Source organism: Tiliqua scincoides, chromosome 2, assembly GCF_035046505.1.
Source record: "Tiliqua scincoides isolate rTilSci1 chromosome 2, rTilSci1.hap2, whole genome shotgun sequence".
Classification (NCBI taxonomy): Eukaryota; Metazoa; Chordata; class Lepidosauria; order Squamata; family Scincidae; genus Tiliqua; species Tiliqua scincoides.
The window spans coordinates 61,128,991-61,156,926 of NC_089822.1; the positions used below are offsets into that span (position 1 = coordinate 61,128,991).

At 42.2% G+C, this 27,936-nt stretch overlaps 1 protein-coding gene across 1 annotated transcript in view; it reads left to right on the forward strand.

Moving 5' to 3' along the window:
* The first annotated feature begins 224 nt into the window (after positions 1-224).
* CNTNAP4 (contactin associated protein family member 4) overlaps positions 225-27,936 on the forward strand; it is a 278,158-nt gene continuing 250,446 nt past the window's right edge. Inside the window, exon 1 of the mRNA XM_066613747.1 lies at positions 225-309. Within this exon, the coding sequence (XP_066469844.1) occupies positions 225-309 (85 nt within the window). The remainder of the gene's footprint in view (positions 310-27,936) is intronic.

Sequence of the window (27,936 nt, forward strand, 5' to 3'; positions counted from 1 at the left end):
GGGGGGAAAAGAGCAGATCTTGCGCTCTCTCTCTCTGTGCGTACGCATGTGTGAGTGTATGAGAAGATGCAGAGTGCATTTGACTGAGCTATTTGGCCACTGGGAAGCACTGAAAGGCAGACAGAGAGTGCCAGAGAACAGAGGAAGCAGTAACAGGGCTGAAGTGCAGAGCAGCTGTGCCTGTTTCTTAATACTCTGGCTCTTTGGGGTGCCTCAATGAGAACATGGATTCTTACACTGAGATCTTCTTCAGGATGCTGTTTCTGGTCCCTCTTCATCACTGGGATATATTAGTAGCAGGGAACAAATGTAAGTATGACAAATGGATCTTAAACTTGGACCAGATTGTTCTGAAAACTTATGGCTTCTTATAGTGAGATCTGGGCTGCAAACATAGTGCTGGAAATAAATCAGTACTGCTGGCATTCTAACAGTAAGTAGATGGGATGAAAATGTCTCAGTGGCTGAAAAATGTCATTTATCACTTGCCATTTTTTTACAGGACTGCAATCAGAGTATTGTTGAGTAAGCCAAGCTCCAATATAATTGGAGATTCACATTTCACCAATTAACTGCATATGCTTTGCCCTTCTGCCTTTCCTTTTTCTCCTTCTTAATGCTTGCTTGCTATTTTGCACAGAATTTAGGAGCACAGAATTTTGTTAAGTCTTTCAAATAGATTTCTGGCAGGCTGCTATGCTGTGCTGGTTCGTCTTAGGGGTTTAGCAATGTATAATTTTGCAGGTACCTGCCTGTGCCTCTTGAATTAAGAGAACGGAGTGCTGTGCTGTACTGTAGATAGAGCACAAGAGCACAGCAAAGGTAATGAGGAGCAAATGTAGAGAACAAGATTTTATGGGATGTTCATCGATTACACAGAGAGTGATGTTCATGTGTGTGACCAGGCAGTGGAACGTTAGCAGCAGTATGCAAAGTTATTTTCTGAAGTCGTTGGGTTAGAATCGTTGGGTTAGAATTGTAAGGAGAAGCCTTACAGTGAGTACTCCAGAACTTGGGAGTCAGTTGTATAGAAATGAGGTATTTGATTATAGATCTGGGGTAGGCAGTTTCCAAGGCTTAATGAGATCTGTGTGTGATGTACAAAACGTATCCAGGGCTCTTTGATTGTATTCATTTGTATGCACTTTGTAATAGAATCCTTGTATCGTAAGTTGAATCACAGACTTAACATTTTTACTGATCTTCCTATGTGGTTTATAGTGTGCACTTTTTTTTAATGTGAGGGCTCCACATAGGAAGTGAAACTATGAAAGTGCATAAAACAGCGACTAGCTGAAGGAATGAGTGCTGGGTTTAGTAGGAATTCATGAATATCATTATAACACTGTTGGAAGGGACAGCTCCTTGGGAACATCGAAGCAGTGGGTGAGTGAAGTGGTTCCATCAGAGGCTTTGAAATATACTGTCATAAAGGTTTGAAAACATACTGTTATAAAGCAGACAGCTGCTCAATAGGATCAAATGGATATTTTGTCGTATATTCACCCATTATATCTCATATGACATTTAAGTGCACAAAGTACTCCTGAGCCTGAATGACAAGTTCCCTTTGGAAATCGTCCTCTTGCAATTTATTCAGCATTGGTGGTGGGGGACTTCATCATTTTTCTTTGTACACTTCATGAATTCTTCCATTTTCAAAAGCCATCATAACTGAATTTCACATTAATAACATTTGGTATTACGCATGGAATTAAATCAGATGCTTTCAGGAAGACATATTAAATCTATAGCGAAATTGGACTCCGGGAACTATTGCAAGCTAGCAAAGCACTAGAGGTCACTCTTTCAGTTTAGGAAGTTGAGCTTCAGAAAAATATAGCAAGCATCTTCCCAGTACAAAATTATGATGGATAAAACACATTGGGTACATTCTGCTTCTACTGCCTATATCCTCCAATACTTCTCTAAGAATTCTTAGACACACTAATCTGTTCAACACCCGTTTTCAGTTCAGTTAGATGTGAAGCAATAATTAAAATACCTTTGCAATTGAATGAATGGTAGAGTCATTCATTCTGAGATCTGAAAGATGAAGAATGCAAGCATCCAAAGGTTTGCTTGGCTTTAAAGAAGGCATGAATGTTGTAGTTTGCCAAATAGTTTAGAGTTTTCTTCTCTATTTAAGCAAATACCCCATCCTATCCTTGAGGCAAAGAATGGGCAGCAGTGTTGGCTGCACACATTCTCTATTGTCGACAGTGCTTTTACGGAACTCTTTGCTTAGAATTCCTATTTCAGAACAAGGTTATAGAGTAGCTGTAAATGTCATGTCTTTAATAGTGGGTAGTTCCACTTTGATAGTTCTACTAACTTTTCAGTGAAAATGCGTTGGGAAGCATAGATGTCTCTTGACTAGTGCAGCCTAGTATTTGTAATTCCCCCTTAAAACAACTTGTCTTGGACGTGTCTTGAATATTGTTTCTGCTGTTGACCATATACTAAAGTCATCAGACATTAAGGTGTTCCAGATCACCCCAAGCTTCAGCACTCAGGGTTTTTGCATGTACAGCTATATTTTAAGCAGGTTCCTGTGCTCAATGGGGCTAACTCCCAAACCGTACAATTATAGCCTTAAATGGTCAGAATACAAGTGTTATCCTGATAAGTCAATAGATACAAGTGGGAGAGGAGGCGTGACGTTCAAAAACATTCAAGTTCCATCTCAAGTCTTGGTTCTCCTCAAATGCTTTACGAAGGACATAGCTATTATGCCAAGAAATTATACTGTCTCATCCCAAATCAATATCCTATTGCAGTCATTTAATGCCAGATCCTGCTGATCTTAACCCATTTTTTAATCACTCCTCCTTATGAAAATTTTTGTAAGTCTCAGCCTCATTGAGATTTTATCATCCATGCATCAGGAGAAACCTTTTCTGCTAGCTCTGCCAGACCATAGTTTACTGGGTGTAATCACAGGGCACATGTGTGTATCTATGCAGACACATCATTGTGCCAAACTTTTGTGGCATGTACCCTGAACCAGAGGAAAATCTGTTATCAAATGCAAAAACAAACAAACAAACAAACAAACAAAAAAACCTTATAAGCTTATGATACCAGAAACTGCCAAGACTTATCAAATGAGGCTCAGAGATGAAATTTCAAAGGGCATTTTTTTTCAAACTGAATATCATTGAAGATGGTTGCTGAGCATAGTAATGACTTTTACCCGGGAACATTTACCTTTTTTAAAAAAGTGCAAACAATTTATCTCCAAAAGATATCTCTACCTGAAGAATTATAACTTCCAAAGCAATTGGAAAAAACCTAACCTGCCAAGCCCGAAACCATGAAGGATAATACTGAAGTATTAAAATATGGATGAAAAATTTTGCTCAGAGAGCCAGCATACTAATTCTTTTTAACATAAAAAACCCCCAGAAGACCTTACAACCTTTCTTTGAAGATGCTCCCATAATAGTTGGTGTCATACTTCCCGGTTCCTTGCTTGAAGATCAGATCATGAAACTTTGATAGGTATAGCACTGCCTTTGAAACTCTCTAGAAGTTTCAAGAGAACTGAAGTGCATGAAACATGATATGTACAGCAACTGCAACTGAAATGATTAAGACTGGTTTTATCAGTATGTGGCGAAAGTGGTTCTGATATAATGATTTAGCATACAAAACATTTTGTTTCTGCGAAAAAAGCACCATTGTGATTTACTTTCTGCACATCTGTGTAAAACTTCCATCAGCACGTCTGATTGATATTAACTTTTTTATCCAGTTGAGAACTCTTAGACCATTTTCAAAAAGTAGCTCTATAACAGCACAGTCCTCTGCAGGTCTACTCAGAAGTAAGTCCTGTTACATTCAGTGAGGTTTACTCTCAGGAAAGTGTTATAGGATTGCAGTCTAAGGACTGCACATTTACCTGTGAGTAATACCCACTGAACACAATGGGACTTATTTCTGAGTAGACATGCATAGGACTGGACTGTAAGTTTGTTGATTGCAACAGAAACCAGTAAGAGCTTTGTGGAATATTAATAGATTTACTGTGATATAAGCTTTCATGACTAGAGATTATGAACTTCCAGTCCATAGAAGCTTATGGTGTAATAAATCTGATACTCTTTAAGGTACCACATAATTCTTTCTTGTTACCATTACAATGCAAGAGGTCCTAGATTAGTTTGCTAAGGAGTTATTAGTTATACTGAGCATTCTTACAACAGTGATACAATTGTGAGATCATCATTTCTGGATATCAGAATCATATAAAATAAAATAAGCCATCATGAAGGGCAAATTTCTTGGAAATTTGCTCATCCCATGACTCATTCCTATATACTCATCATTTCAACCCAAGTATTTTATTTGAAAAGTTTATTGGTTAAGCAACCATTTTCTGATTGCTTTCAGTTCTGGAGCCTCAGCTGAGACAACAGAAGTAAGGGGGAAAGGTAAAGGGAAAATGTCGTTTTTTAGGGGGGATTTGATTGATGAGACAGAAGTGACATCACATAGCTGTTCTGAAAGAGATTCCATGTAAAAGGCAGAATGAGAGAGGAGTAAAGTTGTTTAAGGAGACTTTTTTGTAAGGCACAGTTGAAGAAGTGAAGACCACAGGCAGGTTTAAAAGAAGGAAAAAACAGCCATGGTGTTGCACCATTAACCCAAAGAAGAACAAAATCCTATGAGGGAAGATTGATGGAAGAGGGATGATGGAAACATGAGGAGAAGACCAAGAGGGACATGATACCACTCCTAAAGTACTTGAAGGACTTTTATATAGAAAAGTATTTCTCAACCAGTGGTACTTGTACCGCTAGTGGTACTTGAAGTGTTGTCTGGTGGTACACATGGAACCCCCAGACCCTGTCACTGGGCAGCGAGACCAGCAATGCAATGCAATAAGCAGCAGTAGGAGCCTCAGCTCGGTAGGGCAGAGCTCCAGTGTGTGCTTTTCGCATGCTCAGAGAATCTCTCTTGCTTGCCCTGATCCTCTTACCAGTGTTTGTTGCATTGCATCTGGCCTCCCAATCTAGAAGTAACTGGCGATGACATCATCACCAGTTACTTCTGGCGATACTTCCAATAGGTGGACAATTACGAAATGGTACACGAAGGGTCAAAATGTTGAGAAATGCTGACATAAAAGGAGGTTTCCTCTTTTCTTGTGGTCCTCCATGGCAGGACCAGATCTAATGTGCTTAAGTTATAAAAGACTGTTGAATGTTAGAAGATACATCTTAATAGTAAGAGCTGTTTGACAGTGGAACCAGTTGCCTAAATTGGTGATGGGCTCTCCCTCATTGTAGTCTTCAGAAAGAAGCTGGATAGTTGTTTACTTTGGTCAACCAAGTGGCTGTACTAGATTGCCTTCCAACTTCATGACTGTAAGAATCAACAGTACAATAACATTAATTGAACTGTAGTGGGGAGACTAACTTCCAAAGCTCTTGTGCCTCAGGCAGAAACCTCTGTATGCCTGACTGAAAAGAGATTTGCCCATATAATCTACATCATACTGTGCTGCAAACAAAGACTACATTGGCTAACTTTAGCTTCTGGGATAGCTTTAATTATAACATAGATCACTCTATGAGAGACTTTTTAATTGCATTGCTTAATGTACAAATATTAGCTGGGATCTACAAGTCACTTATTGGGGACTCAAGAGATGGGGCCACCTAAGGGCACACCTTGAATAATTTATTTGCAGTTTTAGACAGAGCAGAGGCCCCAAACGCTGTTGCATTTTTCTTTTGGGCTTCTGCTACACAGCAATGCCTGGACTTTCATGATTTGATCTTCCAGCTGTTTTCAGTTATAACCACATTTCAAATTTTGTCTGATTTCATCAAACCTTCCACAGCATTTCTCTATGTTCTTATGCATGTTTTTTCTTTTATTTCTGATTATTTAGGTTTTGCATTTAGTTAATTATAGTTAATTATTTATTTTTGTTTTTGGCTAGCCAAAATAAATTTGCAAGTAAATTTGCAGAGAAGCAGTTAAGAATTAGCAAGCATGACCCAGAACTTTAAGGAAGATGAAGGGCATTTTGAGATGAAGGGCATTTTCTAATTGTGAAGCTGGAAGTGGTTCCGATCACAATTTTTATTATTTTTGAGGCTTGGCGAGCCCCGCGGAGGCATCCATGGGGCTTCACACAACCCTGGGAGGCTGGCGCTGGCTTCAGGTAAGCCAGAAACCCCCCTCTTCCACTGGTGGCAGCATGATCCTGGGGATCTGTGTCGCTGCAATCCCTCTGCCTCCACCCCTTAAGGGGCCAGAGCTGAGTGCTTCCCTGGCTGGTGAGTTATGACCCACTAGTTTGGGAACCATTGCTCTAGTGGTTCCTAAACTTTAATCAAAGGTTTTAAAAAAACAACTATTAAGTGTGTGCAGGAGCCAGTAAATGGGGTGGCAAGTTGGCGGTGAGGGCACTTCTGGGTATGTACAACCACTGACAAGGTAAAAATGGGGTTATTGCCACTATCACCACCTACTCACCATTCCCCTTAAAGGAAAACAGTGTTTCCTGCTGCCATGGGAACCTGTGCTCTAAAATTTACTGCTAAGGCAGGGGGTTGGACTGGATGACCTTGTGAGTACCTTTCAACTCTATTAAATAGGAGAGAAGTTTGATAGGACCTGCTGGAAGGTGGTTATTCTTGATGTTGTAATTCAATAAGTTTGGTCCATTTGTCCAAAAAAGCTGACCTTGTATCATGTTATTTGTGGGGAATGACATGGCAAGATTCTTTTCTCGTCACCATAACAGGTAACCAGCTCAACCCACGATGTCCCCTAAAGACTTAAATTTAGGAGTGGTCCATCATCCTGCCTGTTTCCATGTCCTGGCATACCCAAAGAGATCCAGCTTCATAACCTCTCTCCCTGGCTGGGTGGCAACCAGAATGTTTGAAGGCCAGTCTTAGCAAGAGGGTGATGCAGTTGTTTAAGATAGAGTCATCTCCATGTTGTTTACATGGCTGCTTTGCAAGTTGTGTTCTTTAATGAAGTTGCAGCTTTGAATTTTGCAGCATCTTACTTCTGCCTAAAAGGGTGTCATATAGGACAAAGGCTGCAATTCTGTGTGCACTTTCCTAGAAGTGAGCCTCTCTGAGTTAAATGGGGCTTACTTCTGAGTAGATATGTATAGGACTGTGCTGGAAGGCTTGTTCTCTAATGCACTAGGGAAAGGGTAGATCTATGGGGCTTGAGCCTTAGGAGGATGGATAATGGTGGAAAATAGGAGAAGTTTTTTATGGCAAGAACAGTTAGTGGATGGTGAGCTCCAGTGCTGAATCTGCCATGGAGACATCACTGATTATTTTCAAACGAATTGGCCATTGTTGAGGGTCCTCCAGCTCTGAATTTTCTGCAGTGAGCATGGGGTTGGACTGTATGACCTACAAGGCTCCACCAACTTTGTAATTCTCAATTTAGTTGCCAGTGCAAGTTTCTATAAGTGGCAAACATTTGAGATCATAAACTGAATAAGATAGTTGACATATCTGAACAAAAGAAATAAGAGTTTGGGTGTATAATTACAAGGAAGGAAAAAGGGTAGCTTTGTAAAGAATTAGTCCATTGATCCTATTCTGACTCCAGGATGATCTGATTTCCCCAAGAGCAAGAATGGGGTTAAAATACTATTTACGCTACAGTGACTTTTGGTTGTGGTTCAGTAAACCACCACCCTGGTTTCAGAGAGAAAGAGAAGCATAGACTGACAGGTAAAAATCATTCTGTCTATATTCTAGTTAATGAGTACTTTCAGTGCAATAATCTGAAATCTGACCGAAGCCTGGAAACTTTTGGCATTTTAAGTAGTTTTAAATTGGTGAGAATTATGAATTGAATACCATACCTTTATAATAGATGGAATGGTGGAAGCAATCTTTTAAGCATTTGACAGCCCAATCCTATGCTGCTTGCTTACCCTGCAATACAGGGTGGGGGGTGCTGAAAGAGCTGCTGCTGTATCCTGCAGGGCCAACAAGACAGCCAGAGGTTTCTTTGGAGTAAGGGAATGTTAGGGTACAAGAACATTGCTGGCGATGATTCGATTAGCCCATTTAGGACTTTCAAGTGTGGGAGGGGATTGGATGTGGGGGCATCCAAGGCTACCATCCCTGCCCCGGGCTACCCTTCCCCACCCAGAAACACTGCCTCCATTCTGCCCCCATTCTGCCCTTCCCATACTTCCCCACGCTGCCCGGTGGTGCGCTTACTCCCTGGTGGGGGGGGGGGTTTCCAGCACTGGCGGGTTCCTCTTTGTGGTTGTAATGTGCCTGGGGAACAGGTCTGCTAAATTACATTTTTTAAAGTGTATTTCTCATTAATGTCAGGGATAAGAGATTGCTTTGTTCTAGCTTTTGGAGAGATTGTTTCTGTAAGAAATCTTTTTTTGCAATTAAGCATATTTACATATGTGGCCTTGAGAAATCATTAGATTAGATGCAGTATGTGTGCAAGTACAACATATTATTCTTAATATTTATTGAGCAATGTATATTTTGCACTTTTGGATACTTTTTTTTAATAATTGCAACATGTTGCCAAGAGCTTTTCAAAATTAGAACTGTTTTAATATCATTATGTGTAGGAAGCGGTTTTGACCTGTGATTATATTTGGTATTCCCCAAGAACAAGTGAAAAACAATCAGAAAGGGTCAACCACTGGAGGAAACCATTGTAAAGCTCGAAAAAGCACACTTTTCCGAAGTGTGAAGTTATTTTACACACCAATCCCTTCAGTCATTCTACAACAATGCAATATTTCAAGAAAACTTCACAATGCTTTTTTAAAAACCACACTGCACATTGTGATCAAGTGTGCAGTGGGCATTAGCAATATAGAGGCGTTGAATCATTGAGCAAAACCCATTCCGGCAAGGTGCTTTGAGAAGTAATTGAATTTTTTTAATAAGACATATTGATGATATTTCCTATTAGTACATGTTAATGATGCCCAATTTGGTCTCAGTTATCAAATGCACCTGGGGTAACCAGCTTGTAAGTGCAATTTCATCACGCCATTCATTTCTGATTTGATTAAATAGTGGGCATTACTGGTTAGTATGTCAGGATGCAGTAATTGTTTTAACTACTATGCATATTTTATAGCAGCATATACAAAAGGGTGAACATAGGGAGGGGAGGGCAAGCTATTGCAGATGCTCTTGCAAGTAATTTTGTGAGCCTGGGCTGTGTCTCTGTACTCAGCACACTTTGCCAAATTAGCAAGGCTCAGTCCCTGCACAATTTCCAATGTCATGTAAGACTTCGCCTGTCTGAACTCCAAATGTAAAGAGCAGCAGTTGTGAATCAAAATGTAAAATGGCACATAAGTACCAACTATTTAAAAAACACAATAATCATAAAATTATTGTTATGGAGATTGTACAGGATCTGACTTGGGGAGTAAGCAGCCGTCCCGCCCGGGTCTGCTCACCCCAAGGGGATACATGTGTCCACTCAGAACCGTGAACGCCTGGCAGTTCTGCCACTGTCCCCTCCAACCATTAGGTCTCGTGAGTAACCTTTCTGCACCCAGCCAGTAAGCGCACACACCCCATCTGGAGTAAAAGATATTTGTTAAGAAGCAGAAGTTAGTACATCAGGAGCATTGCCATTCTCTGCCAAGGAAGTGAGCTATACAGGGGCACGCCCAGGGATATGGTATCATTACAGCTGAAACACAATAAAGCTATCCGGTCGACTCTATTTAAGGTTCTATTCTGCATTACCAAGATCTTTAACAGGTCCAATCTGATGTCCAAAGTAACAGAGCCTTCTGCGGCATTCGTCTGACACAGAAGGCGCACCTCAGTGAGGGCTACCTGATTTTTGTAGTCATCTCCTCTTGGACCCCATGAGGGATCTGGACCAATCCATATTCTTTCCAAATTCACTGACTCATGTCACCCCACTTTTCCGAGCACCCAATCACTTCCAGCCCATGTTCTATACGGAGTTGCCTCTCCACCAAATTGGATGCACCTGGGGATGTAATTCTCACTCAGTTGTTATCTCCTTTCCCAAAACCAGAATGACTTAGCTCAGCATTTCTTCCCCATCATACCACTTCACATGGTCCATATACTGGAAGTACCACTGGAAGTAACTGGTGATTATGTCATAGCCAGTTATATCTGGATTGAGAGGCCAGATGCAATGCGACAAACACTGGTAAGAGGCTCAAGATTGATGGGAGGGCTTTTTTGAGAGCTCTTAAAAGTCACACTGAACCTCTGCCCATTGAGCTGAGCCTCCTACTACTGCTTGTCATGTGGCATTGCTGGTCTTGCTGCCAGGGGGTGGGGGTCTGGGAGTCCTGTGAGTACCACCAAACCCCACCTCAAGTACCACCAGTGGTACGAGTACCATTGGTTGAGAAACACCGACGTAGCTTTTTCACCTTTCTGCTTTGCCTTTCTCAGCTTTGCACTACTTTAGGGCCCAATCCTATCTTGCGCTGGAACAGGCAGGCCAACTGGCCTGCACTGGATCCAGAGCAAGACTGGTGCGGGCTAGGGTGCAGTTTGGAGTAAGGTGATTTGATTCACATTCCCCAGCTTGAATCACTTTTCTCACTGCTTCAGAAAGTATGCTTGTGCCTTTAAAGCATTTGCTGAATCTCCCATGTGGAGTTATTAAATTTTTCTCTTGCTGATAGTTTTCAGAAAGCAGATGCATAAAAATATGGAGTGTAAACGGTCAATAGACTGTGAATTAAAGCATTCTGTCTGGTATCTCTGAAAGTAGAGGAGATTATCTTGATGCCATTATACGTAGATCTTCCCAAACCTTTTCAGTATTCAGTGCTTAATGGTGGTGGTAATAGGCAGACTGTCATATAGCATGAAGTCCTGATGCTTTCTGAGCTAGTAAACTGTTAGAATCACTGAAGCTTCTTTCAGTGATCAGTGAAGGGATTTCTCTCTCATTTTGAGACAAAACCTAAACCAAGTGGTGCTGTTTTCTCTTTAAAGAAGCTCTCATCCTTTCTAGTAATGATGCAGTGGCTTAGAACAAGATAAACCTTGCCAAATCCTTTTTTTTTTCTCTCACTGGAGAAGTAGGTGTGAAGGGGAGAGAAATAAAGCTGCAGCTTGCAGAACTTTCCCTAAAAGCCAATGAAGCTATATTTGCTTGTGGCATTTTGTCTTTACGTGTAATGTTTGTATGTGTTATACCGTGTTTCTGTATGTTGTTTCCTGCTTTCCACATCGTGAATGCTGTGATGAACTGGAGTGCCAGAGTTCTCTTGTGACACTATGATCATTTGTATGACAATCATATGGGAAGCTGCCTGAGCAGTTCTTTAGCTGCCAGAGTGGCTAATCTGTTGCTCCACCTTCCATGAATATGGACGGAAGCACCCCTTGCCAATTTCCATCCCACACAGGCGACTTGGGCCAGGTGTGGCGATAGCTGAGCAGCAATTGCCTGGGAGAGCATGGAAGAAATTCTGTAAGAGCTGCTAGGCAGTGCGGTAGCCTCTTCATGCCCCTCTTGCCTTGGCAAGCAGTTGTTTAGCTTCCAGGCTGGCTAATCCTGCAAAAGGCAGTAACCTAGTCATTCTCTATGGTTGTTTCTTAATGTACTGGCATCCCTTTTGTCGGTCTGAGCAGTGAGTGCAACATTTTTTTAAAAGGGCAGAGCCTATGGAAGAGCATAGATAACTTTTCTTAAACATCAAGTTTCATAACAAGTCTTAAAGACTACACATGGGGGGGGGAGGAGCCCTTCAAACATCTTCCTTCACAAAATGTAACTTGAATCATTAAGACCCAAATCCTAACCAACTTTCCAGCTCTCACATAGCTGTGCCATGTGCTGCATCCTGCAATTGGGGGGCAGTCACAGAGGCATCCTCAAGGTAAGGCAGCAGTTTTCAAACTCACAGGGAGTTTGAGGACTGCAGTAAGTCCTTGTGGGGGAGCAGGAAGGTAGTGGGGGCGGGGGTAAGGTAGCAATGCAATCTCCAGGATCGCATCGCTAAGGGGGCTGCACGAACTGGCATACATTTACCAGTCCCTGCTGCAGACTCCCAGGGGTGTGGGGAGCCCTGCGTGAGACTCTGAAGGGCTCCCCAACCTTCAGAAATAGAAAGTGGAGTGATCATGGTCCGCCTCTGGTTTGCAATTGAAAACTGGAAGTGGAGCACGATCACTCCGCTTTAACGTTCTAAGACATGGTAAGTGCATGCCAGTCCCTACAGCGATGTGATTCTGGGGATCTGACCCTTAAGGGGGCAGAGTCCAGGGCCCATAGGCTGGGGTGTTGAGGCGCCCTGGTTTGAGAAGCCCTGCAGTAAGGGAATGTTTCTTGCATTACCTCGGAGCTGTATTGACCTTACCTTAGTGCTGGAAAGTTAGTTCGGATTGTGCCCTAAGAATGGATAACACAAATGGCAATTATCCATCTCAGTTACCATAACCACTGATATATCTGTGATAAGTGTAATGTCTGCATTATGTGGTAGGTATTCTAAATCCTTTCCAAAAAATAAAACAAGACTTGCCACTCACTTGATGTGGTATTTGGAGCCTGTCAAGCTCAACTGTGCAGTGACACAGAGAAAAGACGAGTGAAACATTCTTAGCTACAGAATGTTCCAACCTTTTAAAAAAAGGTTCATGAACAACTTGTGCTTGTTCAGGCTCCTGCTTGATTTTTTAAATGTATATTTGTTTCTTTATGGTTAAAAAAAAATCTCAGCAAAGTTTTGTCAACTATGGATTTTGGACCAATGTACTAACCCACCTACAATCATTGGTAGATAAACTGACAGTACACCTACATAGACTGTGTATCTCAGGTAGGCATGTAGATGTTCAAATGTTTGGGGATTATAAACCTGCAGCCTTTTTAAAATCTTCAATGGTAATGTTGCCCCCCATTAGTTACCCCCCCATTACATGACTCCTATTGGCAAATATGTGTAGCTTCACAATACAGGTATCCACCCTGTACCCATGGGGAATTCATTCCGCATCCCCCATGGACATGGAAACAGAAGATAAAAGGGAACCCTACAAAAATGTTCAAAAATTTCCCCCGATCATGCAAATTAATTTTCCACTTGTGTTTCCAGCCTTCCTATCTCAGTTCTTGGGTCTTACTGGCTCTTTGCTTACTGCGAAATGGAAGCATGAAGCACTCACAGGATGCAAGGCAGAAGGCTGAAAAGAACAGGATACTTTTTATAGAGTTCAAAGAGCTTAGCAAAGGCAGTGGACAATAAACACTTGAGCCATGTACCTAAAAATTCTATTCCATTTACAGAATATTCCTTTTACAGATCCGAATACCTTATTTTTTTCCTTTCCCAAAGATAATTTCATTTTTTCTTGCTTTGATTTTTTTTTTGTGAATCTTTACTTTTCATGAATTAAGTCAAATGAAATATCAAACCCTATTTTATTTGCAATATTTTCAAATGAAAGCTATAGTACAAAATATTGTGCTAGCTCGTGGACTTGGGCTGTCCTCCTTTTTCATGTCTCAGAAGTTATGCTTTCGTCAGTGTTCTCTTACTGTAGCAAAAGGTTCCCTGTTCTCCTTCTCATTATAATTCTGCCATCTTGTTTAGATTTGAATTATCTGCCCATCAAGAGAACTTCACTCTCTGCCTTTAGAGCTCCCCACCACCCTCGTGGTTCCTGATGATTGATCTTGATTCAGTCATTGGTACGGATCAAGAAGGAAAAAAATCCTGCTGTGGTTATTAAGTGATGGCAGTATAGTATACAACCGTACAAAAGGCAAGGCATTTTGAATGATCTTCTCGTGGGGAGTTCCTTTATGAGCCATGGAAGAGCGTGCATCTTCTTAACCTCCTGATGACCACCTTGAATTCTAACTGTTGTTCCAGAGAAGGTTGGACAGGTGAAGTCTTCATTGTATGCCTTTTACTTTCATTTCTTTGCTATCCTTTGCAATAACTTCCTTTTTTTGAGAAAAGAAAGCTGGTTTTTGAATTGAACTCTACTGTGGGTGTTGAATCTTTTTCAAGTATGTGACACTCAGGGCCCAATCCTACCCAACTTGCACTGAAGCAGAAATGCTGATGGGGCATGCGCTGCATCCTATGGTGTGAAGGGGCAGTCATGGAGGCCTCCCCAAGGTAAGGAAATATTTGTTCCCTTACCAAGGGGCTGCAATGTGGCAACATCAGTGCTGGAAATTTGGTTTGCATTGGGCCCTCAGTCATTTATGGCTTAATCCTAGATAGCAGCAAAATGCATCTTTCCGTATCCTGAAGGTAACAGGGGTAACTAAAGTTGGAACCTTGGAAAGAAGAGATGGCATGTGATAAAGTGAACTGGAATACCAAAATGTTGTGCCTGACCTCTCCTGGACAGTCTGCGTGACCACCAAGCAATGGAGCTCCGATGCTCCACTGGAGCTAGCCCAGCACTGGGCTAGCACTGATGCTCCACTGGTGCTAGGGCCCGCAAACGTGCCTTATGGCACATTTGCGACAATGTGTGCCAGCAGTGAGCCAGTGTGCACTGGTTAGGATTGGGCCCTAAGGCAGTAGAGTTCCAAATCAGCCTCCAGAAGGACCTGAGGTTAAGCTTGCAGTCCTATTCACACTTTCCTAGAAGTAAACCCCATTGAATACATTGGTTATTTACATCTGAGTAGATATGCATAGTCTTGTGTGGTGAGATTCTCTTTATCCTGAGAACCCACTAGCATGTCAGGAAGCTCTTCCTGGAGCAACAAAAATATGTCAGAATGAATAATAAAGATGAAAGATGAAATATGTCAGAATGAATCATTATGATGAATCATAAAGGTGGGGGCATAGGGGAGGCGGAAAGGAGGCATTCTGGGGTGGGAGGAGGCGCAGGGAGGGTGGACAGAGGATGAGGAGGGGGCATGCTGGGGGCAGGAAGTAGGGTAGGAGGGAGGCGGGACTAGTGGAGCTTCACTCCACCTGATCCTGAGCCTCTGTGTCGGGCTGACCGCCCAACACGGAGGCTCTGAATTCTGCGCCATTGCCCAGGTTGTCGTAGAATTGAGTAACCCCATTGTGGGGCTACTTGCTTTACTCGGGGCAAGTAGTCTGGTTTTAGTCTGGTTTGGACTTTTTTTTAAAAAAAAATTTGTTTAAATTATAGTATCAATATATAAGCTATGACATGATGTAACCAATATTATATATTGTAAATATAGTATTAAGATAATCAATAAAAGAAGAGAGAAAAGAAAAGGAGAAATAAATAAGAAAATAAACCAAAATAAATGAAATCGACATAAAAATTCTTAAATGTAGCCCAGCATGTTTCATCTTCAATCTATTATATTTCATTACCGATAATCAACTCAAATGTACTCCCCAAACCCATTTCCTAACAAAAGAAGTGAGACTCCTTTAACCAAATTTTAAGTACAATCCCAAACCCCCCTCCTGGGTGCTTCATTCTACTTGGGGGGGGGGGGAATTAAGTTCCAGAGGTATCCTACAGGTAAGGGAATATATGTTCCCTTGCCTGGGAGATAGACCTCCACTATCTGAATGGGTCTACTTGGACCTGTGCCAGCGACCTGGGAAGGCAGATTAAGGCCAGGAAGGGGGAAAGGATATTGGGGGCACAGCCAATACTGTTCCCTTCCTGGCCCTGATCTGCAGTCCTCTGCTCTGGCCTTCACCTTGTTGGGCTTACCCCCAACCTGTTCAGCCCAACTCTGCCCTACTTCCTTTGCCTGCTGCCATAAGGCAGTCACCACTGGTGGAATGCTTGTTTCACCAGCATTCATGCCAAACGAAAGTGAGCTGTAAGTAAGTTATTTCAGTTTAGGTAGCTTCCAAACCCTTACAATTCATTTCATCATCCTTGGTAAATCTGCCACTTCCATCATCGTTCTTACTGCCACCACTATGTGAAAGTCTGGTTTGGAAATCTGAACTTTACTGGTGTGTCTTCAAGTTGGACTTGGGTATTATCAAGTTATTTTTGTAGGGATACCTATGGACGTGAATGCAGAAGTAGCAAACACACATCGTCTTTGCCATGAATTTGCACTTAGGGCAAATTTATTCATCTCCTCTGGATTTTGATGGGATGATTGAAAAGAATGCCCATGTGCTGGCAACTACTCTCTCTCTCCTGAATTTGCCATGTGTGTCCCAGAAGTCAATCTTTGAAGCTTTCTGTTCTATTTGTATGCTGAAATGGCTGCTCTAAGAAGAGTCACTGGGTCTTCTGTATGGCCTGCTTGATAATTCACAGGGATTCTCAGCCTTGAAACCCTTTGAAAAAGTTTGTTGGTGAATGATGTTTGAATGCCTGGTATTCATAGCAGAGGTACAACAAGTTGTTTGGGTGAGGTGTACGTGTTATAGTCAAGGCCACACAAGAAGCCACCACATCTCATTATGTGAAGGTAATCTTCTGCCTGCAGAAGGCATGTGAAAATGCTTCTGATGTCAATGAAAGCCTTGCACAGGGATTTGGGTGCCATAGGATATTTGCTAGTTTGGTTGTTCATCAGTTGATAAGGCCTAACATTTATTCTTACCTGGAAATGACAGGGATGCACACAAAAACGTGCTCTTCTCTTTGGTTCTTTACCAGCAACATTATGTAGAAGAAAGATCTACTGCTGAATGTTGGAGTTTGTAACAAAGTGAAACATATGAAACATTTTCTTTTGAATATAATAACATTTCTGTGCTAAGCGGCATTCATAATCATGAATGGCCAGGAAGCTACCAATTCACTTAAATTTGTTTATTAGTCTGTGGAATTTGTTGCTGCATAATCTTGTGATGGCTTCTAGCTGGAATAGCTTTAAAAGGGGATTGGACACATTCATGAAGGACAAGTCGATCAATGGCTACTACCAGGGTTAGGAACTCGAGTTAGGTGACTTGTGGCAGAGTGGCAAAAATGCATGTTTTTTGTTGACTCATGGAGACTTGAGTTACGCGTGTGGAAGACACAGCAAAACACCCCAGTCAAGGGCCCCTTGACTTGGCAATTGTATACACATGCAGACTTGAGTCTGTGCCTGGGTGTACTTACTTACTGTTTTTGTGGTGTGAAAAACCTTGTGGGGCCATCATTCAGCCTGAGTGAGCAGCAGGGAAGTTCCAGGAGGCAGGGAAGGGTTAATGTTTGCTTTTGCATCTGAGTAGGAGGGGGGAAGGTGGGAGCAGGTTCTCTTGCCCATCTCTGAAAGAACTGATGGTAAGCCTCTCAGCTGCTGCGTATGACCCTCCTCCCTCTTGCTGCCTCTGTCCCTGCTGTCTCACAACCTGTCCCACCCCCTCCCACCTCATTTACATATGGACAGGACAGCCGGGGAATGTTTAAAGGAAATTTTCTTTCTCTCTCTCTCACACACACACACCCCAGTAGCAGCCCCATTTTTTTCCATAGCTGGGTTTTTAAAGGGGGCAACTCAGGACTTGACTCTTTTCGAATGCAAAAAGGTGACTCAGAAAATACCCCCCCCCCATTATGACTCGTTTTCAAGTCAAGTCATAGGGGGCAGAGATTTGCGATTCAACTTGAATTAAGCCATGCTGGATTTGTCCATCCCTGGCTACTATTCCAGTGTTTCCCAAAGTGGGGGTTGTGACCTGATTGTTGATGGGTCATGAAACTGACAAACAGCTGCCATAGAAAATGCATGGAGCCCTATGGAAAGTGAAATTGAGCTGCATGTGTGCTTTTCCTCACAAGTGGGCAACTGTACCTCACAAGTGGGCAACTGCACCTCAGTCCACCTCTAAGGGCAGGTTGAGAGGAACAGGCCCCAAAATGTGAAGAAGAAAATCCCCCCAAGCTGACGAGAAAAATATAACAAGCCCCATGAGAACGAAACAGCCATATGTAAGTGTGGGTAGGCAAATATGCCTCAGCTCTTATTGAAGGCCAGGCAAAAGGGAATGCAAGACTACCAAAATAGTCGCAATCTGATGAATGTGCAGCTCAACAAAGGCTCCAAAAGGCAGTCCCTCCCCATCGTATTAAAAAGGAGAAAAACAGAGGCTTGAGTGGCTGGTAAAGTGATTTTTTTTAAAATCTCATAAAGCTAGGTGGGTCCTAGTAGAGTGTCATTTTAAAAAGTGGGTCCCAATGCTAAAACGTTTGGGAACCACTGTACTAGTCAATGGCTACTGCCTCAGTGTTCACCAGCGTCGTACCTCTGAATGCTAGTTGCAGGAGAGAAGTATGGCTTTTTCTTCTGTTTGTGGGCTGGTGAGCCTCTGCATAAAAGAGAATAGTGGCCTTGATTGGCCTGATCCTGCCAGGCTTTTATGTTCTTTTTAGAAACATGTTCTTATTAAGTTAGTATTATCCTCTTATTAGAAAATGTTTTTTTGTGTCATGTTGTTTAGCTTCTTTTTAATATGGTCACTGGTTTCTGAGAGAGTTTTGCAATAATTAAATACCAGTTCCTTCCAATAGTGATAACATGAGAAAAGAATTTGGCTTATGCTGCTAACAGGTTTCTTGGGTCAAGAGTACCTTTCACTGGTTGGTGTCCTTCATTTGCAATGACCAGCAGGTATCCAGATGGAAATGGTTCCTGATGACTCTGCGGTATTTTGTGAATGAAATCTATTTGCCGTTTTGTCAGGCATTCTGGCACTGCAAAATCTGTGATTTAAGAATTGTAGCCTAGGGGTATAAACAGATATGGTAAATCTCAGCAAACAATAATTAAACGTGGCTGGTTGTAGCATCTGTACCAAGGGAGCTTAATTTGGATAGCTTCTGATACTAGTCTATTTATCCTTTCAGTACAGGTGGTCTCTGTCTAGAATTGTAGCCTAATGGAAGTTGTGGGGTTGTTTGTTTTTAATGTTCTGTTTGTTACAAGTGATAGCAACAGACTGCCACTAGAATCAGCTAGTTTCATTGTGATTCAAACTTCTTAATGGTTCAGAATTTGGGAAGACTGCAAAAATAGCAGCCTGGAGTTTAGATATAACACAATACTCTAGTTTTGTGCTATATGAATGAGCCTGCGTTGGCCTGGTCATGTCATGGGAATGGGCGATGGCCGGATCCCAAAGGATCTCCTCTATGGAGAACTTGTGCAGGGAAAGCGCCCTACAGGTAGACCACAGCTGCGATACAAGGACACCTGCAAGAGGGATCTGAAGGCCTTAGGAGTGGACCTCAACAGGTGGGAAACCTTGGCCTATGAGCTGCCCGCTTGGAGGCAGGCTGTGCAACATGGCCTCTCTCAGTTTGAAGAGACACTTGCCCAACAGACTGAGGCAAAGAGGCAAAGAAGGAAGGCCCACAGCCAGGGAGACACACCAGGGACAGACTACGTTTGCTCCCAGTGTGGAAGGGATTGTCACTCCCAAATTGGCCTTTTTAGCCACACTAGACGCTGTTTCAGGACCATTTTTCATAGTGCGATACCATAGTCTCCCGAGACTGAAGGATGCCGATGATGATGATGTGAATGAGCCTAGGGAACTTTGGGCTCTGCCTCTTTTCCCTCCCCACTGTCCCTCTCTTTTGAATGAGAGTAGAGGATTTTGTTTTCATTTTAAAACAAATTGGAGTTATGTGTTACATAGAAACTAGAGAAGCTGTGGTTTGTTAAAAACTAGAGTTTGAGCAAGCAAGTGTATCAAACTACAGTGTTATCTTGGTGCGACATTGTTCCACCTCCAGCTAGTTAGCAAAGCTTGCAATCCTATGCACACTTAAAGTGGAGTAAACACTAGGGATGGGCAAATCAAGTCATGAGTCTCCACCCCCCATAACTCAAGTCAAAAATGAGTCCTCATGGGTGGACTTTCCGAGTTGCCCAGAGTCACAAGTCTTTTTGATACATGTGTCAGGCACAGAAAAAAAAACGGGGCTGCTGCTGGTGTGTGTGTATATTAGTGTTCTCTTTAAACACTCCCCTTCTGCCCCTCCCATCTGTAAACAGGGTGGAAGGGGGTGGGACTGACTGTGTGAGAGCAGGGACAGAAGCAGCAAGAGGGAAGAGGGTCACATGCAGCAGCTGGGAGGCTTACTGGCGGACTCAATCCTTTGCAGCTGTACTCAGAAGTAGTCCCATTGCTGGTCATTTAGTGAGGCTTCCTCACCCCCACGTAACAACAGAGCTCACAGCAGCCATGCGATTAGAAAGTGTTATTGCTGCAGATCCCTCCCCCTTCCACCTCCTTTTTCCCTGGGCTTCTCCAGCCAATTCCAAGGCAAGAACTCCTCCTGCCCTCCCTCATCCAAAGAAGCAAATCAGACTGCCCATCCTTCATTCAATGACCATCGTTTCCTTCAAAGATGGGCAAGAGAGTCCGCTGCCATCTCCCCCCACCCCCACTCTATGCAAAAGCAAAGCATTAATCCTTCCCTGCCTCATGGCTAGAAACTCCCTGCTGCTCCCCCAGTCTGAGTGATGGCCCCATGAGGTTTTTCACTCCATGAAAAAGTAAGCAAGCATGCCCAGACACAGACAGACTCAAGTCTGCATGCGTGGGGACCTAGTGCTGAGTCAGTGGCCTCAGGTTTGAGTCACTTCCCAAGTCATTGGCATAGCTGACTTGAGTCTCCACAAGTCAGCAAAAAATGCTGATTTTCTTGACCAAGACTCGAGTCACCTGACTTGAGTTCCCATCCCTGGTAAACATCATTTAACATATTGGAGTTTGCTTTTGAGTAAACATGTATAGCGAGTTTCTTTTTTAACTTGGGGTCCATGGATAGGCTTCAGGGGCTCCATGTATTGGGTGCAAAAATATTTTTCTGTGACTGTGTTTATGTGCATTTCTCTAGGGAGGGAATCTGTAATGTTCATCAAATAATCCATGGGGTCCATGACTCAAAAAATGTTAAGAGCCATGGATGTATAGGATTATGCTGAAGATGCAGTTTACCTAGTTCATATAGAACTTCGAAATGCTGTTTTTCTTGAAGTAGAAGCTTTCATTTTCCACTTGACCATGATGACCATAAGAGATGGTGGGGTTCATGAGCCTGCAGCTTCCTTAGGCTTGTTCATGGAGCACTAACCCACAGTCTAGCACTGCACCTGAACTTGGCTAGTGCCCTCATCGTTATGCACCTGGTACGGCATAGTACATGGCCTGTTTGCTGCATATGGCTTGGAGACTGTATGTTGTACCGTTCTGTAATCTTACCTCCAAATAGTACAAAAACTGAGATATGCTTAAGGAGCTTTGTAATACACACATAACATCAGATTTGGTATGCTGAGTGCTCCTCACCAAATGCTGTCCACATTCAAACGCTTTCCGGTAATGCACCATTGAAAAGCTGCTGTGAGAAGCATACTATTTAGTAAAGTGATACCCTCCGGTGAACCAACGTTTTCCTTTCTCTTGAGGCAATGATCATCATCCAGCAGGAAGATTCCTTCCTTGCAAGTCAAAAGAAAAGTGTCTTGGAAGTTCAAAATGTTGCATGAGTATTTATTTATTCAAATCACACAGCAGTAAAATTATCCCAGTGCATTTGTAGCAATGCTGCTGTTCATCAGGGCAATAACTGCATAAGCTAAATTAATTTATTCAGCAAGTTGCAAAAAGTTATTAATGATTGCAAATTATGATTCATAATATTGTCGCTGCATAAATCACAATTTTTAGTAAAAAATAAAACATCTTTTTCCCCAAGAGATCAGTAAAACTATATTAAATGCTTCTCTATGGTGGCAATCTAAAAATAATTAATCAATGAGACAATCTTTGCACTGAATAATCAATCAATGAAATAATGTATAAGGGATTATAAATAACCAATTCACAGATAGTCATGGAAAATCATAATCCTGATAAGCATAGAAATCTTGGAAATCCAGTGCTTTAAGAAAATATGTGCATTTAAAAAATTGTGGTGTTCACTTTTTTAAAATGTAAAACAATGAAAGGAGGTATTTAAAACATCACATATTTCATTTGAATATTAAATAGGGTCTGGTGGGTGTGACGGGGGAGGGAGGCTGCAGGAGGAGTTGAATCTTGCAGCCATGGTGCATGCCAGATCATCTTCCCTTTTTCTGTAGCCTCTTCACCTCCTTTCTCTCCTTGGATTTGCACCAGCAAAATTTCTGGCCCTGGTCAGAGAGACTGATTGAGGGTCAGGAGGCTTATGGAGGGCTAAAGGAATTTAAATTCCTTTCCTTGCTGAAACCTGCCAATTCGCCTGTTTTTGGTGCAGCTGCACCAGTGGGGTTAGGACTGGGCTCTAAGGGTGAAATCCCAACCCTCTATTGAGCCAGTGCAAGCCATGGCATTTTTGTGCCACCTGAGGATGCCAAATCCAGTGCGCTGGAGGAGAGGTGAGTTCACACCGGCTGTGTCGGGCCAGCACAGGGACTGGGGAAGGCGGGGGGAGAGGGAATGGAGGTGTTCCTGGGGCAAGGGAAGGATGGGTGGCAGACAGTCCTGTGGGTGCTCCAGGCTGAGCAGAGGATGGGGCTAGGATCCGGCAGTGTCCAGATCTTCACTCTCAGGTGACCTGCTACAGCGCTGGGCTACTCAGAGCTGCGCCACCTCCTTAGGTTGTGCAAATCAGAGTAGCCCTATTGGGGCTGTTACCACATTACTTGGGGTAAGGGGGAATCAGTTTCCCTTGCCCCAGGCTGAGCCATAGCCAGTCCCAACCCCGCGCTGGATATGGAGCAGGCCTGTTGCCCTGCCCCTTCCAGCATGGGTTAGGATTGGGCTACAAGTGACATAACAAACATGATATTTTAGAAGCTGCTTAAGTTACTCCAAAAGCAGTGTCTGGGCTTCTTTTCTATGCTTATCGACATGTTACTGGAATTAACAACACACTTTGTAAAGCTATTCTACATCCCTTACTGAGAATGAAACATACATAAAAAGGGAAAGTCCTGCGGCTTCAGACATTGTAAGAGGAATGATGAAGCTGCCCAAATCTTCCCCATGTCCTTTCGATGGCTTGATTTAGCAGTCATATGCTAGAAAATACTTCATAGCATTCAGTTCTATGATAACAGAGAAATTGCTCACTGCGGGTGATTAATGTAATTATCCAACAGTATTGATGTAGAATAATGGATGTAAATATTCCGAAGATCAGAAGATATGGAACAAAAATATTTGAGAATACTGAGCAAATTGAGTGAAAAGTAATGTCGCAGTGCAACTCAATTTTATCCGGTGAATCTATTATGCTTTTATTAGCATTTCTATTAATCCTAGCAAGTGCCCAATCCTGTGCCTTTTTTGGTTTTCAGCAGCAGAGACAGTGATCAAGTGTAGGACTTTTCGTTCAAAGAGATGCTCCCATTTCCTTTCCTGGGGAAATCAGCTTCCATTTACATTGCTGTATCACTTTTGAATGGGAAGCACCAACAGGTATTGAAACACTCCATCAGATGCTTTGTGGAGGCAAAGCAAAGACTACCGACACACCAAAGGGTATCATTTCTGCACACCTTCAGACCTTGGACATCAGAACTTGCCTGTTGTCACTGATGCACAGCAGTGCCAACAAAATATGTAATTAGAGGAATGACAGTGATTTAAGGAAGGAAGCTCTTCCTTACTTGAATTGTATGTCTGCTACTACAGTATTTGATGGTGAGGTTTCTATTTGTGCCCCAATGTCCATAACAACAAATGGAGTTCAGCTACCGTTTTTATGGTTCAGGTTCACCTCATATCCTTATCCTATGGCAATATGAGAACATGTACTCAGGTTATGTCTGAGTATTCCAAGTCTATAACAATATGATCACCCAAGGGTATTTTTCCAACTCCTTTGTTATTTCTGGAGTTCAGCACATGGTAAGCAGCTACATCTGGGTTTCTGTGATGAATCATGGAGCTAGGAGTTTGCATGCATCCCAGCTGGGAGTAGCTGAGCAAATTAGTGTATACATCCTTTCAGTGGCCCTGTTTTGGTCTACCAAACCTGACTGTCATTCCTTATGACTTAAAGAACATGCAAGTTAAGCTGATGGAAGAGAAATATATCTGTGTTAGGTGCTATATAGGAAGCTGCCTTGTAGTTTCCTTATAGCTTCTCTCTCTCCCTGCTATAAGGAATGGATAAGCTTTCTATAAGGTTTTTCATGTAGGCACCTCTCCCCCCCCCCATTATTTTGAGGCAGTACTTGACTGTATTTGTGTGGATGCAATATATGTATTTTAATGCAATTCCTTCCTCAATTGTTTTGTTAATCCTCTGTATCCGCTGGGGTTGCATTCTTGTCACTTCCCCCCATGGATACAGGAAATAGCAGATGCAGGAAACTGCAGATATGTGGGAACCCTATCTCTGTGACTCCCACACCTTCCCCACGCACATTAACTTTGTTTATGATATTTACAGTCATGTGAAGGATAGTGTATCTTGCTTTACCCAGACGCTATAAGCAGAAAGCTTATAGCAGTACAAGCAGGCAGGAAGCCTGCATGCTTCAGGGGACAACTCAGTGAATGTTAACAGGAAACAGGAAGTAGGAACACCGCTGAGTCATCTGCTCTAAGTGGAATATCTATATATAAAATCATAATTTTCATACAATACATCCAATGATATACCTATTATAAAATTGAAATGGTATCAATCAAAACTACAATATACAAGTTAAAACTCCAGTTGGCAGACTCAACAATCCTGCAATCAATATGTGCTCCAGATTATCGGTTAATTGTTGTGGAGGTCTATAAAAGTTTAAGTAATGTTCTTTCTGAAATGTGCCAAGTATTTTGGGAAATTACTTTGATGTATATTGAATGGTGTGTCTTCCTTTTGTTCTATAATGGAAGAGTTGTCTTACTTTATGATGTGGTCTCACTTGATTTACTTTGATTTAAGTAGATGTTTGTTATCCTTCTTTGGGAGAGCTATATAAATAAATAATTCGGAAGTGATGGATGTATGACATTGGAGCTAAACTATTAACGGAAGTGTCACTGTCAGACTTTACTAACTCAAGTGGCCTATCTCCTTCATGATGTTTTTGATTTTGCAAGTTTTTCAAATAATTTTGTTAGGCCTTGTGGTAAACAAACTGGATACACTCTAGCCCTACTCCTTATATAAAAAGGACGGTAGACATGTGTGATTTGCAGAGGGTGGAGATGGGATGTGTCCGGGTCTAGTATTTGTCTATATGTGGTGTGTGTTCCAGCCTTTATTGATCATCACAAACTTACCATGCCATGCTGTAATTCTACTATTACTCATTAAAATGCTGTAATTCTACATGCTGTAATTCTACTATTACCCATTTTTTGCCAATACACAAAAAATTCTGCTGGAAATAAAGCTTCATAAACAATTCTCACTATTCCTTAGAAGTGAACATGGTATTATTCCTATGAATAAATGTACATTTCTTGTCTTATCAGCATAATCATTGCACAAGGGACACAGTGTCACCAATCTATATATACCTTTAGAATAAATACAGTACTGAATATAAATTATGCCATTATGCTCAAGTTTAATAACAAGATTGTAGCCCAATGGCCCAATCCTATGGGTGCCTTGCAGTGTTGGAACTAGTGTTCTTGCAGTGCAAGGTACTTTATAGTTGGGCACGAGGTCTGGTCTAGAGGGTAGAGTCTCTGTTAGCCCGAAGATAAACATCAGAAGGTCGCCACTTCGAGGACACTTGCAGCTTCCTGAACTGCTGAGATTGGCGTGACCTTGAAGCAGCTGACAAGCTGAGCTGAGTGATTTACCTGCTCTTGGTGTGAGCAAGAAGCATCTTGGCTGCCCTCCATGTGCGAGATGGAGCTGCTTGTCAGCCTGCGTGGGAGAACTGGAGGCCAGAAGTGAGACCAAACCAGGAAGATCCATTCTGAAATGTTGTTGGTTCTTGAAAGAGAGAACCTCTATGATTGTAAAAATCCCCTTGAGGGATTTAGAAACGCCTGCCTATGTAAACCGCCTTGAATAAAGTCAGAGGAGTAATCCGATGACCAGAAATAAATACCTAGTTGTTGTTGTTGTTGTTGTTGTTAGTTGCTGCAAAATGCTGAATGCCGTTCAGTATGCTGGGCTGCCACTACAAGAAGCCGTAGAGGCCACACTAGTGGCCCGTCAACAACCCCTGCAGCTGGTAAATCAGCTTGGGGGACAAAAGGGAGGTGAGGGTGGGCAGAATGAGACAGAGAGGGAAAGGAACAGGGAGGAGACTGGGGCAGGGAAGAGCTGGGAAGGGGGTGGTATCTGCATCAGTGATATCGTATTCCCATTCCTGGTCTTGATTTGCCTTTCTGGGTCCACTCGGACTTGTGTCAGCTACATATATAGCTGGGGCACATTTAAGCAGACCCAGCAGAGCAGTGAGGATTAATCCCCACGCAAGGGAACAAATACCTCCTTACCTGGAGGAGGTCCCCAGGCCTTCCCACCCCAAGCAGGGTACAGTGCATGTTCTAGTGGCCTAGCTGTAATTTTGTTTGTTTATTTTTGGGGGGGAAGGAGGGGGTAGGACTAGACTAGTTATGGTTTTGCTTTTAAATTGTTAGTTTTATTTGACTGTGTTTGTCTGAAAACCACCCTGTTGTTAGAAATTTTAGGGGTTAACCTAACTTCTCTCAGAGGAGGAACATTAGGAAAAAAACATGACTCGTGTTTTCTGTTAAAAACAAGGTAGAAAATGTCAAGATGACCTGCAGAGAAAAACATGTGTGTCATAGCTTTCCCAAAAGGAACATTCCAGGGTGTTGTGAAATCAAAGTTGCAGGCCAGAACTTCCATACATGGCTCCCAGTGAGGGCTAGAACCATGCACTAGTATGCCAAATAAGGAGAGGGAAGTGACATGTATATCACATGGGTCACTTGTTGTCCATAGAGTACAAGTATTGGAGTTTTAGGTGTGGTTCGGGGAAGAAATCAAAGATCCACCATGGGGTAACTTAAAACCTGTATCCAACCAAATCTATTCTTAATCTGTAAATAGCATGTAAATAAATTTTCTATATGCTTATAAAGAAGTCTATGTCTGCTTAGCAATTTGACCCAGAGACCAAGTCCCAGAAATCTCTCTATCAGTTGGCGACCCAGATGGGACTCTGGTTGTTCTCTGCTAAGCAGTTAAGAAAAAACAAGCAACTTAAATTGGAAAAGACATGGGATACAGGTTCTCCCTGTACATGATGATTTCTCCCCTGATTGCACATGATGTCTAATAGTGTGAGTGGTGCAAGCAGGTAAGTATGTGTTTAAGTGTTGTCTAAGTGTTTGTTTGTCTGGTTGACCAGAGTGGAGTGCAGTGGAGCTGCAGTGGAGTTGCTGCATGAGGGTGTGGACCTCAAAGTAAGTACAGGGTACAGAAGTACAGTAATGTACAAGGTACCTACCACAAGGAAGAAAGAGTACAATAGGAGCAAGTGTCCTTGTCCTGGGTACCTTGTCCTTGGTATCTTAAGTAAACCTTGTTGGGTAAATAAGGGCCCTTGGGGATAAGTGTGTATATCCCCGGTGACTGTCTGGGTAAGACAGGTTCCAGTTCTGGGTGGCCAGAACTGCGGTGAAACAGGTAAAAACAAAAAAAACAAAACAAAAAAAACATTGTCTAGACCCTTGTGTGTGGTAGACATACCTGTGGGAAAGTTAGTAAGCAATCTTTAATTAGTGCTCACTGTCCTTTTAGAGACAGAGAAAGAGTTTAAATTTGTAAATATTAGAGTGACTCAAGCAGTTTCTGTAGTTAAAAATTCGCTTTAGCAGCATAGCAACTTGGCAGTTCTCCTACAAATAGTCAGTGAATCTGCTTCCTGTCTAAGGCTGTGTTGTTTTAAGCTAAAGTGAGTTAATAGTTTTAACAGAGCTGTGTGCTTTTATATGCTGGTTTAAAAAGAATATGGGCCAAAGTAAAAATTTAGGAAGAGCGAATACGAGGAAAGTTAAAAAAAAAATTAAAAGGACACTGTGCCCATTGTTGATTCAACAATGAAATCTAACAGAAGTTAGTACCTGAAGTAGTAAGGCTGTCG